At 38.6% G+C, this 17,158-nt stretch overlaps 3 protein-coding genes across 8 annotated transcripts in view; 2 read left to right on the top strand and 1 right to left on the bottom strand.

Annotated features, from left to right (window-relative positions):
- LOC127652397 (protein shisa-9-like) overlaps positions 1-17,158 on the bottom strand; it is a 293,861-nt gene that overhangs the window by 88,394 nt on the left and 188,309 nt on the right. The window lies entirely within an intron of this gene.
- Positions 153-12,012, top strand: slc25a17 (solute carrier family 25 member 17). 2 transcript variants are annotated; one of them, XM_052138517.1, is made up of 9 exons: positions 153-352; positions 778-838; positions 1,402-1,468; positions 1,615-1,766; positions 2,512-2,628; positions 2,920-3,068; positions 5,421-5,516; positions 5,883-5,968; positions 10,551-12,012. In XM_052138517.1, the coding sequence occupies exons 1-9, from the start codon at positions 278-280 to the stop codon at positions 10,699-10,701; spliced, it is 954 nt and encodes a 317-aa protein (XP_051994477.1). In that variant the 5' UTR covers positions 153-277; the 3' UTR covers positions 10,702-12,012. The 2 variants fall into 2 exon arrangements, with proteins under 2 accessions (XP_051994477.1, XP_051994478.1); XM_052138518.1 differs by lacking the exon at positions 5,421-5,516.
- The window catches only part of LOC127652392 (myocardin-related transcription factor A-like), a 58,566-nt gene continuing 54,617 nt past the window's right edge, over positions 13,210-17,158 (top strand). For 3 of the 5 annotated variants that reach the window (XM_052138500.1, XM_052138506.1, XM_052138507.1), the window contains exon 1: positions 13,701-13,923. Coding sequence is in view for 1 of the 5 variants with exons in the window: in XM_052138507.1 (XP_051994467.1) it covers positions 13,875-13,923 (49 nt within the window). In the remaining 4 variants the exon portion in view is untranslated. Of the gene's footprint in view, positions 13,261-13,700; positions 13,924-17,158 lie in introns of those variants that run through there. The other 2 variants (XM_052138503.1, XM_052138501.1) reach the window with 2 other exon arrangements.

Here is a 17,158-nt window from a genome sequence, read left to right on the forward strand (position 1 = left end):
TTTAACAAAAATGTTTCATTTACAGTTCCCCTTTTTTGCAGTGGGAGAAGTGTGTGTTTCTGATTGGAATGTTCAACTTTTGTCCGATCATGGTCAAGGAAATTCCTGCAAGCTTTGCCATTGGGTGAAATGGACCCGGAAGTGGACACGCATGACGTAGACATAACATTCCTCTAGTAATCACAAACAGCGGAATTATGAACATCATCTTGCCTTTCATTCAAATAAATAAAAAATAAAGGCAATACTTTGCAACGGCATCTTCCGATTGCCGAGAATGGGATCTAAAGATGTTAAACTATTGGACGTTTTTTCATACGAGAGTCTCGTGCATGCAGTCGCCGGTGCAATGGTAATAAACAGACTATTATTAGTGCATCTTTGCCTGTTTTATGTTTTAGTGTTATTACATATTTAATATTATTATAAACAAGAATATATATTGATTAAAATAATTTTAAGGCAGCTCTTCATATATTCGACCGTTTTTATGAATTTTTGTTCCTTTGTACTTTAAAAGTCCACACTTCAGAGGGCAAAATCGTGCAAGATGTTCTCACTGATAGAATTTTTACATTAAAACCATATCTTTAATTGTAAAATGACATCTTACATCACGTAGTGTTAAGGCCAACTTAGATTAAGTCTTACAAAACAGTTGCACGAAAACGTGCATGAGTGAACCTAACATTGACGTCACAGCGCTAAAATATGACTCCCATGTGTTAACCATGAGGTAAACGTATTGTGCATTAAAATCTGTTTGTTTGTTTGTAGGGAAGTGTGATGGCAATGACTGTTTTCTTTCCTCTTGACACAGCTCGACTCCGGCTGCAAGGTACAAAAGTGAACTTGTTCCTCATCCATACAACAAATTTATATGATAAAATTGAGTTTACCGGCAGCCATATCACCTGGATGGGAGACCTCCTGGGGAAAACCAAGGTTGCTGCTGGAAGTGGTATTAGGGAGGCTAGCAGGGGGTGTGTGGGTCCTTATGCCCCAGTATAGTGACGGGAACACTATGCTGTAAAAAGGCACCGTCCTTCGGATAAGATGTTAAACTGAGGTCCTGACTCTCTGTGGTCATTCAAAATCCCAGGACACTTCTTGTAAAGAGTAGGGGTATAACCCTGGTGTCTTGGCCAAATTCCCCCCTCGTATTAATCTCCATCTCTGAATTGGCTACATCACTCTACTCTCTCCTCCCCATCAATAGCTGGTGTGTGATGGGTGTTCTGGCGCACTATGGCTGCCGTCGCATCATCCCTATGCTATGTAAAGTGCTTTGAGTGCCTAGAAAAGCGCTATATTAATGTAAGGAATTATTATTATTATTAAATTGGTGTTGATTTAATATAATTAATTTTAATATAAAATTTAATATTGTTTTTACTGCAGTTGACGAAAAGAGGAAAGCCAAGTCCACTCCAGCCATTCTGTCTGACATCTTAAAGGAGGAGGGTCTGTAAGTTATTAAACATGCACTGCAACCCTTTTAGAACACATTACTAAACACCTGTGTGACTTTGTGTTTAAATGTGTGTCACTGACTATAGCTGATTTTATTTCACAGTGTTTGAAGTGACTAACTCATTTTGTTTCTCTCTCCAGGTTAGCTCCATATAGAGGCTGGTTCCCAGTGATCTGCAGTCTCTGCTGCTCGAACTTTGTTTACTTTTATTGTTTCCATAGTTTGAAGGCCAACTGGCTACAAGGTCAGAGGTCAACACCAGGACGAGACCTCATCATTGGCATTGCTGCAGGTTTACTCATTTAAAAAGTGTTTAAAGGGATTATTCACAGAGGGACTTAAAGGAATAGTTCACCCAAATATGAAAATTCTCTCATCATTTATTCATCCTCATGCCATCCCAGATGTGTATGCCTTTCTTTCTTCTACTAGACACAAACAATGGTATTTAGAAGAATATTTCAGCTCTGTAGGTCCATACAATGCAAGTGAATGGTGGCCAGAACTTTGAAGGTCCAAAAATCACTTAAAAGCAGCATACAAATTATCCCTAAGACTCCAGTGGTTACATCCATGTATTCAGAAGTGATATGATAGTTAGATAGAAATAGATCAATATTCAAGTCCTTTTTTACCATACATTTCTCTTCTTTTGTTTTTGCCAATTCACATTCTTTGAGCATATCGCCACCTACTGGGCAGTTCAGATAATTAATAGTGAAAAAGGATCTCCGTATTAATCTGTTTCTCACCCACACATCATATTGTTTTAGAATATATGGATTTATCACTGGAGTCATATGGATTACCTTTATGCTGCTTTTATGGGATTTTTGGAGCTTCAAATTCTGGCCACCTTTCACTTGCATTGTATGGACCTACAGAGCTGAGATATTCTTCTAAAAATGTTTGTTTGTGTTCAACAGAAGAAAGAAAGTCATACACATCTGGGATGCCATGAGAGTGAGTAAATGATGAAAGAATTGAACATGCACTATTCACAATGTTTACATTTGTCTCATTTGTGGGTAATTTAGGTGTAGTGAATGTCCTTGTGACCACTCCGCTCTGGGTGGTCAATACCAGACTCAAACTGCAGGGAGCGAAATTCAGAAATGAGGACATACAGCCCACACACTACAAAGGAATTATGGGTAAAAGACATCAGGCATGACATAACCAATTAAAATATGTGATAAGTGATTCCTTTAGAGATCATCTTATTTCTAAAGGAGTGGTGGTGGCGTAGTGGCTAAAGCACAGGGCTGTTAATCAGAAGGTCGTTGGTTCGAACCCCACGGCCACCACCAATGTGTCCTTGAGCAAGGCACTTAACTCCAGGTTGCTCCGGGGGGATTGTCCCTGTAATAATTGCACTGTAAGTCGCTTTGGATAAAAGCGTCTGCCAAATGCATAAATGTAAATTTCTGTTTCCTTTTGTCTAGATGCGTTTGCACAGATAATACAGCAGGAAGGAGTGGGAGCGTTGTGGAACGGGACGTTTCCCTCTCTGCTACTGGTGATGAATCCAGCTGTGCAGTTCATGATCTATGAGGGTTTAAAGAGGCAGCTCATGAGAGGAGTGCACAGAGAGGTCAGGCCAGAACCCTTCACTCAAGATTACTGATCCATAGAAAAGTGTTTTTTTGTTGTTGTTGTTTGTCTTTTATTAGCTTCTGGATTGAATTACAAATATTTAACACATAAGATGTCCATGAGCTTTTGTTTTTATCAACATCCAAATTTTAGCTTAACATTTTGGGTCACACTTTACAATAAGCTTCTATTTGATAACATAAACTAACAATGAAAAATACTTTTACAGCATTGATTTATGTTGGTCAGTGTTACTCTAATTTCAACGTATACTAATACATTATTAAAACTGAAAGTTGTCCAAGGTAACATTAGTAAATGATATATGAACCAACATGAAATAACAATGTATTTCTATTAAGTAAAACTAACCAAAATCAATTAATGCTGCAATAAAATATTGGCCCTTGTTTGTTCATCATACAGAATGCATTCACAAATAGATGTTAACAAATGGAACCTTATTGTAAAGTGTTACCAAATATTTTATTACCTTTTTAAGTTAATACTTCATGTAGTCTCTCATTTAAAGATATAGTTCTTTCAATAATCACAATTCTGTCAATATTCACTCACCCTCATGTTGTTCCAAATCCATATGACTAATGGGGCTTTTCCACTGCATGGTACGACTCGACTCAACTCTGCTCGTTTTTTGGGGGGTTGCCACTGTGGATCGCACCTGGTACTTTTTTAGTACCACCTCGGTCGAGGTTCCAAGCAAGCTGAGCCGATACTAAATGTGACGTCAAAACCCTACAGATCTCTGATTGGTCAGAGAAAATCGTCACTAGCGTCACTGGATTTTCGACACGGGACATCAACCCACTAGTTTTAAAGTTTACTTTAAAGTTTAAAGCAGTATCATTTGTTCACGTGACTTTCAAATTGTAAAAAGAAATGGCCAATAAACAAGGTGCAGACTTTCCTCTCTTTAGCAAAGAACGAAATTGTGTGAAACAAAAAAGTCTATCAGGAAGTGCCTCAGCTGTTGACCGCACAGCTGAGACACGGCTACCACCGGACGTACCAACAGTGTAAAAACTTAAAAGTGACTACAGAACCATCAAGGAAATGTGGAAGTGGTTCAACCAAATGGACGCTATCTAAACTGGAGAGCAATGGGAGGGAGAGAGTCCACGATGGAGGATGGTACATTTACTCTACTTGAAAGTTTCACTTTATTTACATTTATGCATTTGGCAGATGCTTTTAACCAAAACGACTTACAGAGCCCTTATTTAAGTGCCTTGCTCAAGGACACAATGGTGGTGGCTGTGGGGATCGAACCAGCGACCTTCTGATTACAAGTTATGCGCTTAACCCACTACGCCACCACCACTCCATATTTAGTTTAGCTTTCTTCTAAAACAACCAGGGCAATTTAACCATTACACTTGTGTAAAATTACCATACAACAACTGCTTTATGCAGCACAATGAGCTAGTAGCTAACAGCTAGCGGTTGTGTTATTGTTTGTTGTTTTGTGTCGCGTTTAAAATGATGTCATGGCAGTAGAAGCAGCGCAGCTATGACGATCAGCCTATAATCCCACCCATGATGAGGCGGCACTAAACAGCAGCGGAGATGCAAGCTCAGAAAAGTAAAGCGAGTAGAGTTGAGGCGAGTCGAACCGTAACGTGCATTTAGTTCCTTCTAAATTACACAAAAGAAAATGTTAGGAAGAATGTTACCTTTTCACTTTCATTGTATGGAAAAGTCATGCGATGAAAGTGAATGGTGACTGAGGCTGTCATTCTGCCTGAAATTGTCTTTTTGAATAAAAGTAGATCAATAGCATTTGGAATGACGTGAAGGTGAGTAATTGATGACAGAATTTTCATTTTTGAGTGAACTATTGTTTTAAAACTTAAAACCTTAACATGCAAAGAATAAAGATGAATAGACAGCATTTGATATAAAAAATGTGAGCCAGTTTACAAACTCCTGTTGCCTGGGAGATGGGAACAACAGCATGCTCTTTAAGTTCGCACAGAGGACGGTTTGAATGATAGAATGGATTCACTCATCCAGATCTTGAGTGAGTCAGTGCAGCATCTGTTGAGTAAGAGTAAATGACTCCACACATGACTGTAGAGATGTGCATTGTTACCATAGAAACATGGCTGGTAACATAGAAATAAGATTATGCCATATCAGGGTTTCTCACATGCAGTTGCATATGCAAAAGGTGACATTTCCTCTGTCTTAGCATGAATGAGTTTGCAATGAGTGGTTGCTGTCATGTCAGTTTACCCAAATGTCCAAATTATTGATGTCATCTTCTAAAGGTTGGTTTCGTTTTCATGTTGTTGTTGTTGTTGTTGTTGTTTTTTCTGATTGTTAAAAGCTCTCATCTATGGAGGTGTTTTTTATTGGAGCCATTGCCAAGGCGATAGCTACCACGATAACCTACCCACTACAGACAGTTCAGTCTGTTCTACGGGTAAGATGCCCACTTTTTTCTTAGTATGTTTGTTGTATAACTTTGTACAAGCAGCTGCTATTCAGTATATTAAACCACACTTGCTTGAGGCAAGCATCATTATTACTATTGCTCATACTTAAAGGGATAATTCACCAAAAATGAAAATTATGTCATCAAGTACTACTCTTATGTTGTTCCAAACCCATATGGCTTTCTTTCCTCCATGGAACATAAAAGTAGATGTTAGGCTGAATATTAGCCTCAGTCACCATTCACGTTCATTGTATCTTTTTTCCATACAATTAAAGTGAGCTGCATACTCGCACAAAAAAAACGAGTTCATTATGTAATTTAAATAATGTTATGATTGTCTGTTGTGTTTAGTTTGGACAACACGGGCAGCCCAGAGAACAGTCCAAACTACTGAACAGCCTGAGATCTGTTATGTATCTGCTTATCAACAGAGTCGGGTATAATACATACACTCAAACTCACACACTTTAAAGGGATGACTCACCCCAAAAAGAAAGTTCTGTCATCATATACTCACCCTCATATTGTTCCAAACCCATATGACCTTTATTCTGTGAACATTCTTACATTCTGCCTAACATCTCCTGTTGTATTTCACTCAGTTTTGTCACAATACCAACGTTTCATTAGACTGTACAAGCCGCCGATACCAGTAAAAGTTTATGATTCTCAATACCAATTTGAAAAATAAGTAATATGCTATTGAACACACTTTTTAAGCCTAATTAAATGTACAAATTGTAACGTAAATAATACATTAAAACAATAGCCTGTTTCCTTTTATTGTTTCTCAATTAAGTGAACATAGCTTCAAGTTTTTTTTATTTTTATTTTAAGTAGGACTTAAGTAGGATTCTCCAGAATTTCATGTGTTAAAATTTTAAATTTTATCAGCAAAATTGTGTCTAATCAAATTAATCCAAACTTTAATTAAATGAAAATAGAACAATTACTTTTTTTTATCAAATGAAGTGCCTCGCAACATAATCTAAAACACAACATTGGTCTTATTTTTGTCAAATAAAGTGCTGCACAACAGAGCATCACAAGTCTCGGCTTTCTGTTCTTGTCTGACTGAAGTGGAACCTGACGTGGTCTTCTGCTGTTGTAGCACATCCGCCTCAAGGTTTGACATGTTGTGCATTCAGAGTTACTATTCTGCTCACTACAATTGTACAGAGCGGTTATCTGAGTTACCATAGTCTTTCTGTCTGCTCCAACCAGTCTGGCCATTCTCTGTTGACCTCTCTCATTAACAAGGCGTTTCTGGCCGCAGAACTATCGCTCACTGGATGTTTTCTGTTTTCTGATCCCATTTAAAACATTTTAACATGGCTGAAATTCATTGGACAAATGTTGGGCGCTAAATGTTTTCAAACTCTCAGGGGCACATTAGGACACTGATGCCAAATCCTCCATTGAGCATCATTAAAATCTCATATTTGCACACTAAAAGCTATAATTGTTGAAATATTTTATTTTGGGGAATTGTGCCTGAAAGACAAATAGAAATCTGCCTGAACAGTCTTTGTAAAAAGATATATAATTTATAAAATACAATTAGTCATTGTCTTGTAAATATAAAAGATTCCCATAAACTTCCCATAAAAGTTTATGGTTCCCATTTGGTTATTTTTTGGGAGCCAACTCCTAACATTCTAGGAATGTTCTTTTTGGACTTAATTGTTTTTAACCATAAATTATCTTTCCAAGAACGTTCTGGGTACCAAAAAAGTGTTAGTTGGGCTAGAGACTGTATTGTTTGAAAATCCCAGGAGATCAGCAGATTACAAAAATACTCAAACCAGCCCATCTGGTACCAACAATCATGCCACGTTCGAAATCACTGAGATAATTTTTTTTCCCCATTCTGATGGTTGATGTGAACATTAACTGAAGCTCCTGACCGGTTGCTGCATGATTTTATCCATTGCACTGCTGCCATATGATTGGCTAATTAGATAATCGCATGAATAAGTAGGTGTACAGGTGTTCCTAATAAAGTGCTCAGTGAGTGTAGGTTAAACATAATAATAATAATAAAATACATTTTACTAAACACTAGTAATATATAAACCAGAAGCCGTGGATGACTGCGGAGATGCATGCGCTGCTGAGGACCCGAGACTCCACCTTCAGAGCAGGCGACAAGGTGGCCCTAAGAACAGCGAGAGCCAAACTGTCCCAGGCCATCAGAGAGGCAAAGCACGCACACGCCCAGAGAATCCACAGTCACTTCCAGTACAGCGGCGACACGCGACGCATGTGGCAGGGCATCCAGGCCATCACCCTCTTCAGGACAACATCAGTTGCCTGTGACAAAGATGCCTCCCTTCCAGATGCGCTGAACGACATCTATGCGCGGTTTGAGGCACAGAACGATGTGGTGGCGAGGAAGACCACCCCTCCTCTCAACGACCAGGTGCTCTGTCTTACCACGGCTGATGTGAGGAAAAATCTACGTAGAGTCAACCCACGGAAGGCAAACATCTCTCTGAGTAGCACCATTGTCCCCAAGCCAAAGAAGTCTTCAGTGTCCTGCCTCAACAACTACCGTCCCGTCGCACTCATACCCATCATCATGAAGTGCTTCGAGAGACTCGTCATGAGGCACATTAAGACCCAGCTGCCCCCCTCACCAGACCCACTTTAGTTGGCATATCATCCAAACCGTTCAACAGACGACGCCATCGTCACGACGCCTCACCCACCTGGATAAAAAGGACTCATACGTTTGAATGCTGTTCATTAGACAGCTCAGCATTCAACACAATAATTCCTCAGCACCTGATTGGAAAGTTGAACCTACTGGGCCTGGACACCTCCCTCTGCAACTGGATCCTGGACATCCTGACTTGGAGACCTCAGTCAGTCCGGATCGAGAACAGCATCTCCACCACCACCACACTGAGCACGGGGGCCCCCCAGGGCTGTGTGCTCAGTCCACTGCTGTTCACTCTGCTGACTAACGACTGTGCAGCAATGCACAGCTGGAACCACATCAAGTTCGCCGATGACACGACCGTTTTGGGTCTCATCAGCAAGAACGACGAGTCCGCATACAGAGAGGAGGTGCAGAGCCAACAACCTGTCAAAACAAAACAAAAGAGATGGTTGTTGACTTTAGGAGAGCACAAGGTGAACACTCTCAGCTGAACATCGACAGCTCCTCTGTGGAGATCGTCAAGAGCACCAAATTCCTTGGTGTTCACCTGGTGGAGAACCTCACCTGGTCCCTCAACACCAGCTCTATTACCAAGAAAGCCCAGCAGCCTACTTTCTTCGAAGGCTGAGGAAAGCACATCTCCCACCCCCCATCCTCACTACATTCTATAGAGGGACTATTGAGAGCATCCTGAGCAGCTGCATCACTGCCTGGTTTGGGACTTGTTTTGGACCGCAAAGCCCTGCAGAGGATAGTGAGGACAGCTTAGAAGATCATCGGGGTCTCTCTTCCCTCCATCAAAGACATTTACACCAAACGCTGCATCCGCAAAGCATCCAGCATTGTGGATGACCCCACACAACCCTCAAACAAACTCTTCACCCTCCTGCCGTCTGGCAAGAAGTACCGAAGCATTTGGGCCCTCATGGCCAGACTGTGTAACAGCTTCTTCCCCCAAGCCATCAGACTCCTCAATACTCAGGGACTGGACTGACACACACACACACACACACACACACACACACACACACGCACGTACACCATCCAACTTTTGTACATGTCCAGATTTACACTTTAATTAACTGTCACTTTATACCTGGCTGCTACCTCAATAACGGCTATGTCCATAGAACACTATTTCATAGTATGTTATGTTTACATTTGGCATTTTTAGAAAGTGCCTTTTTGCAGTACTCAAAATAGAAATGTGTACTGGTCTCTCACTGTCTCTTACTGTGCCTATTGTCCTGTTCCTTTTAGTAATTTATTGTACTGTTCCGTTCTTTTTTGCACACATTTGCACGTGCTCTTTATGTAGGAATGTTATTTAGTCTGTCTCATGTGGTTCTGTGTTTGTCCTATGTTGTTTTATGTAGCACCATTGTCCTGGTGGAACATTGTCTCGTTTTGCTATGTACTATATTAACTGTATATGGTTGAATGACAATAAAAACCACTTGACTAGATATTACTGTCGCAATTTCTTAAATTTTATGCACCAAGCTTTTATTTTGACGTGAAGGCTTTTCCTGTTCTGTTTTGACGTTGGTTATATGACCCAGTGATTATTGAAGCACAAAATGCTGTGATTCAGTTATATAAATATGTAGTCTGCAAGTGCTGCTCGCATCACAGTGAATGAGCGCCCTGTCATCTATTACAGTAAGCAAAGTACTCAATGCTCAAATATGATGTTTTGACCATGTTTTGAGCAGTTTCACTCGTTCACTTTATAGTGCGCAGTACATGCAGACTAAATTGTTTTTTATTAAATCACATCCATTTGTGGCTTAATCACATTAAGATGTATCACAATTTTAATTTAATGAATTGCCCATTTTAAGTGTAAAGGAATCACAGAATACGTGCTCAAATAAGCGTGGACATTTGTAAGGAGCCATCTGTCAGTTGCGGGTACAAACCTGAGTTCATTCTTTATACTACCGGTACTGTAGAAACACTGGTATTGTTACTATTACTGGTAACAGTATTATTATTTTAGTATTTAAGTATCGACTTGGTACTGAAATACCAGTACTTTTGAAATCACTAGTTTCATGGAATAAAGAAGGTAAACAACATGAGGGTGAGTAAATGATGACAGAATTTTCATTTTGGGTTAAACTCTCCCTTCAACATAGACAGCAAAACACAAAAAACAAGAGTTAATTGATCCCAGAGGAGGAATCCAGGATCTATCCTGAAACATTTCACTTTAATTAACTACTTTATTGTACCTTGCATTGCAAAGTAGTGAAAATATTTAGTTCTCTACAGTTCATGATTACCTGAACTGTAACACAAGTTGGTTTCAAATGAAAGTGACTCATTGTTTGTTGATTGATTAACTGCAGGATGTGGGGTGTGCTGGGATTGTTTAAAGGCCTGGAAGCAAAGCTTCTTCAGACGGTCCTCACTGCTGCGCTGATGTTCTTACTGTATGAGAAGATCGCTAGCGCCACCTTCAGGGTCATGGGGGTCAAGCACCCCGTGATGTCCCACTGACCTCGGAGCGTTTATGTGCTCACTGATGTCAGAGGAACTTAATGTGCTGCCCTGAGTATGTATGTTATGACTAGTCGTCCACCGATATGGGTGTTTTTATCTTGAGACATCAGTTAAAAGATGACTTATTTAACACAATATTTACTCAGTAAGACCTATAATGGATTGACGGACAGGTTACTTTTTATTTAGTGTTTTAAAAGAACATTTGTTTTAAAATATGGACTATGTTAACAAAAACCTCAGGACTGGTTTTCTAGTTCTGTGTAGATAATGCTTGATTGTACTTGGAAAGACTGGCCACTGTGACCGCAACAGACCTTTAACCTAAAAGGTTAGGCTAGTCTAAATGTAAAAATGGTACATTTCCACTATTTGTGATAAGAGGATGTGGGTTAACCAGTTAGAGATTCGACTTCATCAGAAGCGTCACATCTCCATTGTTAATGTTACAAACAGAAGAAAGCTCAGGTGCATTTGCATAAAGACACTGAGAATTGTATTAGAACAGGAACATTTATAGATGAGTGTAAATGTGTTTTTATTTTCCTTGATTGTCAGAATGATTCTGTATTATCTAGTGCATTAGATTGTAGGTTAATGTATTTAATAATCACAAACCCAAAATCAGTCAGAAGAATTAATTTAATTCATGTAAATTATTAAATGGATTGCCACAAATTGTGGCATATAGATTTTTTACAATAAAATGAATGCTCGAAGTTAATGCAGTATAAAATGGTGTCTTCATTTGTTATATGTACTTATGAACCTCTGTGAACCACATTTGTACTACAGTCAGGAAACACATTTACACTACTTCAACTCTTGGCGGCAGTAAAACCATGTGTTTAGTTGTTCTTCATCAGAGAGTGCATTACCCCTTTATTTGTGTAAGCAGATGAAAAGAGGTTTTTAACAACAGTAATTCAAATAGGGTCATTAAGGAATGGATGTTTCTTGGGTTCAACCTCTATGGAAATGTGGCCATCTTAAAGTTATTTTTTGTCTAGCTGCTTTGCTCAATATTCTTTGCTCTTTCCAGTGTAAACCACCTTGTGTTTCAGGGGTATTTTGGGTACATATGTTTAAAAATGTTGTGATTCATTATTTTGACACTAATTTTAATATTGAAATGTCTAAAACAACGAATAAGCAAGTATATCAACTGCCACTGGTGTATCTTTTGAAACTGGTTTCTTTGATCAGCACTTCATCACATATGTAATTATTTAACATGGGTGAAGTTCATGGGACAAATGTTGCGAGCTGATGCCAAATACTCCATTGAGTATCATTAAAGTCTCATATTTACACACTAAAAGGTACAATTGTTGAATTTTTTTTTTATTTTGAGGTGCCTGAAAGACAAATAGAAATCTGCCTAAACAATCTCTATAAAAATTATTTCTTTGTAATACAAAAATGTAAATAAATAATCAGAATTGTCTTGTAAACATAAATGACTACAAAGCAAACAGAACATTACCATAATTTTAATGGTTCTATTTTGGTTATTTTATATTCCTACAACTCCTAACGTTCTAGGAATGTTCTCTTTGGGTTTAATTTTTTTTTTATAACCATAAACTATCCCAGATATATCCTGTCCTGGGAGCCAAAAATTGTTAGTTAGGGTCAGGCTTGGCTCTAGCTCTAAAATGTGAAGTGGGTAGTTGCCAGAGTAGGTCAACCTCATTATAGGGTGGACCAGGCGCCCCTGTGGAGCTGGGCCTGTTTGGGCTGTAATTGCTACATCCTGCGAAAAATAACCTGAATGAAGCAACAATGCTGCTTCGGTTACTGTTTCAAAAGCGGCTTGGACTGTAATTTACACCTGAAAAAAAAAATGACACATAGAAACTTTAATAGCAATGTAATTCAAAATATACTGTAACATAGAGATTTTTTTTTTTTTTTTTTTTAAGACCCATTGTAACTGGACACTTATATAGATCTTTTTCACGCGGAAGTAAATGTATGCAGGATGAACTTCGACAGCGGTGAATGGAAATGAATGGGAGCTCACAGCAAATGTTATTTTCACTTACCCATTTGCTCCAAGACCAAAAGAAAAGAAAAAAACTGACCGACTTTCAAGAAGAGGAAAAAATAGAGAGCGGTGGAATAAGACATTTAAATCGGTGAAGATGCCATATGGACTGTCTCTTTCTCAACAGCTGTAATCGAAACACCCTCACATCTGTGGTAATTTATTTTATTTTTTTTTAACTAATTCCAGGGTAATATAACGCAAAGCGTAATGTTATAAATTTAAATCCAATATAAAAAATATATATATATATGTCATATAAAAACTGCGAGATTTAAGCTGTTAAATAAGGGGGAAACGCGTCATCATAGGCTGTGAAAAAGGTCAATTATATGGAAGAATTTGGAACGGTCAACGGATATAGAACGCAAGTCCCGCCTCACAGGTAAAAGTGCCAGTCACCTTTTAGAAACAGACATTACCTATCAACCAACCAACCAGAGAACACGCATGCGCATTAGCTATACAAGCAGGGAAATTTGCGGTTTTTTTCTGCGTAATCTGAGGTAAAGTAGCACATTTTATGATTCCACTATTGTCATATTTTACTGCTGATTTGAAATATGTTATTTTATCGTAATCTTGACGAACCGTTTTGGAGATGTTGGTATTTTCCCATTGAAGTAGATAGGAGCTGCTCTTGTATTCCGCTTGTTTACATCGAAAAATAGCTGCCCGAGAGTAGCAAAGTTGGCTGCTGAGTGGATTGACTTGCTAGAAAGACTTTGGCTGCAGCTGCAAGCAAAACCACTGTGCATTCCAATTGGTTTAGTGGTTCATTAGAATACAGCGCGCAGCGAGTTGATTGGCTTAGATGGCCAACAATTTAGATAGCTAACCCTGTCCCGGAAGTTTTCTGAATGAGCCTATTGGTTAACGGCAACGTCTGTTAAAAAAATAGGCGGGTTTACTGGATATCGGAAACGATTACAGTGGAGCGCAGACCAGTGGAATACCAACAGATGGGATGTGTCAACCAATTTAAAGTACGACAACTTAAAAATAAATACATAAATAAACATATTCACGACGTTTAAGCTTTCGTTTGGTGCACATCCGCGGTACATGGGCTAACTTTTAATCGGGTACTTTTCTGGAAGTTGTGTTGTTGAAGTAGCACATGGAGGGAGTTGGTTTGTTGTGGAGCTACTCTACCATATGCTTGCTGGGTAAGAATGCATCTTTCTTGGATCTGTTAATGGCTTTACTAAAGGTCTATAAGGGTCGGGATACAGACCGATTTGGTCCCATTGGGTCATGGGAGGGTGTCTGTGGTCCTGATGCTGTGGAGGTGGGACTGTTATATAACATCTATCAGGTCTGAGATGAAAACTTCTCTTCTGCAATCTTTACTATAATCATCTATAGGTCTTCCAATTTATCTTATTGCAAGTGCTTGTGATTGAAAGTTTAATAGTGTATTTACAAGGTACGGATGCAAAATTATACATGTTGACTTGTTATCTATTTTCCAACCTGTGTGTTGATGGAAGACAATGGGCATTTGTCTGTGCGGTCAGAGTCGCTTAAATGAGTCGTGTGAAAAACCGCACGAGAGAGTTTCAAACTTCTCCCGGCTGATACACGGTCTCGCGCGGAGACAATCATCACTGGCGCACGCTTGCTGCAGCTAGATTTTGTTTATAGTGATTGCTCGTGACATAGTGAATTATAATATGAGTGTCACGATGTGTATCTTATGGTGAAGGAAATCGGCGATATGCAGCTCTATAAAGAAAATAGTTTGTTTTTTGTGAGTTAAAGATGGAACAAAAAGGTGAGATGGTGTAGTCTTAGTCCATTCATTATACGATGCCCATTATACGAAGCAAAACATATATATATTTTTTTCCAATATATTCCAGTTTTCCAGTAAAAATATCTAAAACTCCTTATGTACAGTAACATTAGTAGCTATTCTGCGGAAGAAAAAAGTGTTATCGGAGAATTGTGAATATAATATTTAATTAATTTTAATATTTAAATATTGAAAAATCCTTAAAATAAGATACATTTACCTGAGAATTAACATATAAGATATTTGTTACACTTACATTCACTTAAATACACTTACATTCTCTTAAAGCAAGTCTAAATATCTTATATGTTGCTTCTCAATTAAATGTGTCTTGTTTTAAGGATTTTAGACCATTTTTAAATGGTAAACAAGACAAAAACACTTGATAACAATAGGATTTATTTGCAGTGAATTTCTTACTGAATTAAACTTAATAAGAAGGGAATTTTTTCCCTTTAATTCAGTGAATGTCATTTAGAGTTCATTTTAGAAGATGATCTTTTTTCCTCTTTATTGTTAGCAAGCATGTTTAATACAACCTTTTAAGTCAGGGCACAAACTGAATAGTCATCTTTGCAATATTCGCCCAAATAGTCGAATAATTGTTAGATTAGTTGATTGTAAAAATAATCGTTATTTGCAGCCCTATAGACAACGGGATCTGAGCGCAACGACAGGTGATATTGTTCCTCAAATATTATTTTGCTGGCTTAATGTGAAGAAAATTTCACATGTATCCCATGGAGTTCTGAAAATAAAAACTTTTCGGCATCCTAGATAAACATCTGATGGTAAATTTTGCACTGAAGTAAAATATGTGTATACAGTAGATGCGTGAGTAGTGAGTAGATGTTGACAGTTTGATTTGAATTGTGCATGTCACTTTATTAAGCAAGCACCTGATTGTTGTTTACTGTTTAAAAACGGCATCATTAGTTTTATTTTCTCGCCAAAAGCAGTTTTTCCTCTTGCATTTGTTAATTTTGGACCATGTTAACATGCATACAAATATTCGCCTATAGCTACGTTGACAGTAATGGCTCACATTTCTTCTGTAAAAAACTCCCACTCTTTCTTCTCTCCTTTTTCTTTTGAATGTCCGATTTTGTATTAATTTCAGATAAAACAGATACATTGTTGTCAGTTTGGACCACGAGCTGGCTGATGGACCAGACCACTTGCGCTTTTGTTGAGGGGGGGGTGGGGGTCGCTAACATGGGAGAAGAAAAGGTAGATTATATTACCACCTGTATAACTCCACATTTATACAGGTGGTGTCTTGCCATGTTTTATTCTGTTTAATATCCTGTTTATCATTAATGAAACAAATGGCTGTTAATGGTTTGTCGATTCAAATTATTATCAGCTTGTTGTGGTTCAAGGTTCTGTTGTAAGTATCTTGAGATGCATTGCATAATGCATGAGAGTTATTGATCAGCTTTTCTGTCATATCAGCATTTCAACTGCAGGATGGAAGTACAATATGAATACACAGTTTCATCAACAAGCATGTTTAAAGTGGGTCAGCTGATATTTCATAGTGACAAAAAAATTAAAGTGGATAGAAAGAACTCAAATGTCCTGCGGTGCTCAGACCAGATAGTTTGAAATAAAGGCATTTTGGCACTAAATGGTGTCATATACCAGCCCTTGTGTATATCTTTCTCAATTTTCTTGTATAGCTAAATTACATTTCCGGGTTCAAAGTTCAGCTCTGTCACATACAACGTTACTACGTGATTCAATTGGACGATTCATGTTTTAGTGTAATGCTTATTTATTATGGCTACATTTCCAAAGTAGTTTATATTTTAGTCTAACATTTATCTCAGTGACATGCTTTCTCTCATAGACTTTATGACCACCCACAGGTGAAGCAAATAACATTGATCATCTCCTAACAAGGCCACATGTCAAGGTCTTTGTAGATTAGATGGTAAGTGAACAATCAGTTCTCGTAGTCAACGTGTTGAATGCAGGAGAAATGGGCACGAGTAAAGACCTAAGTGACAACACACAGTACATCGTACCCTGCTGTGTATGAGGCTGCATAGCAGCAGATTGGTCCAAGTGCCCATGATGACCCCTGCCCACCGTCAAAAGTGCCTACAAAGGGCACGTGAGTGTCGGAACTGGACCTTGGAGCAGTGGAAGAAGGTCACCTGTTCCGATGAGTCCTGTTTTCTTTTACATCATTTGGACAGCCTTGTATGTGTGTGCTGTTTACATGGGGAAGTGATGGCACCTGGATGCATTGTGGGAAGATGACAAGCCAGTGGAGGGAGTGCTCTGGACAATGTTCTGCTGGGACACCCGAATGGGGTCCGGCCATTCATGTGGACGTCAATTTGAAATGTGCCACCATTTAAACTAGGGATGTGCATGAATAGTCGAGTATTAGAATTAGCAAACAAAGTTTTGCTTTGCTGGCCATATATGCATTGAGATGCATGTTAAATCCTGAAAACACAAACTAAAACCGGCAGTTATAACAGAATGCACTGGGTGGCGCTGTTGAGTGTGGACACAAATTGATCACATTTGTTGAGCAAACTGTTCTGTCAGTACGTTCAGATGGACACCAAAAAAGTGGGTTATTGTGAGAA

The sequence above is a fragment of the Xyrauchen texanus genome, chromosome 12 (genome assembly GCF_025860055.1).
Source record: "Xyrauchen texanus isolate HMW12.3.18 chromosome 12, RBS_HiC_50CHRs, whole genome shotgun sequence".
Classification (NCBI taxonomy): domain Eukaryota; kingdom Metazoa; phylum Chordata; class Actinopteri; order Cypriniformes; family Catostomidae; genus Xyrauchen; species Xyrauchen texanus.

Bases quoted from the DNA above. Each gene is read 5' to 3' on its own strand.
- slc25a17 (XM_052138517.1), top strand. From the start codon at position 278: ATGGGATCTAAAGATGTTAAACTATTGGACGTTTTTTCATACGAGAGT. The intron at 3,069-5,420 runs GTCAGGCCAGAA...GATTGTTAAAAG, and splicing joins TGAGAGGAGTGCACAGAGAG to CTCTCATCTATGGAGGTGTT. The intron at 5,969-10,550 runs GTATAATACATA...GATTAACTGCAG, and splicing joins CTGCTTATCAACAGAGTCGG to GATGTGGGGTGTGCTGGGAT.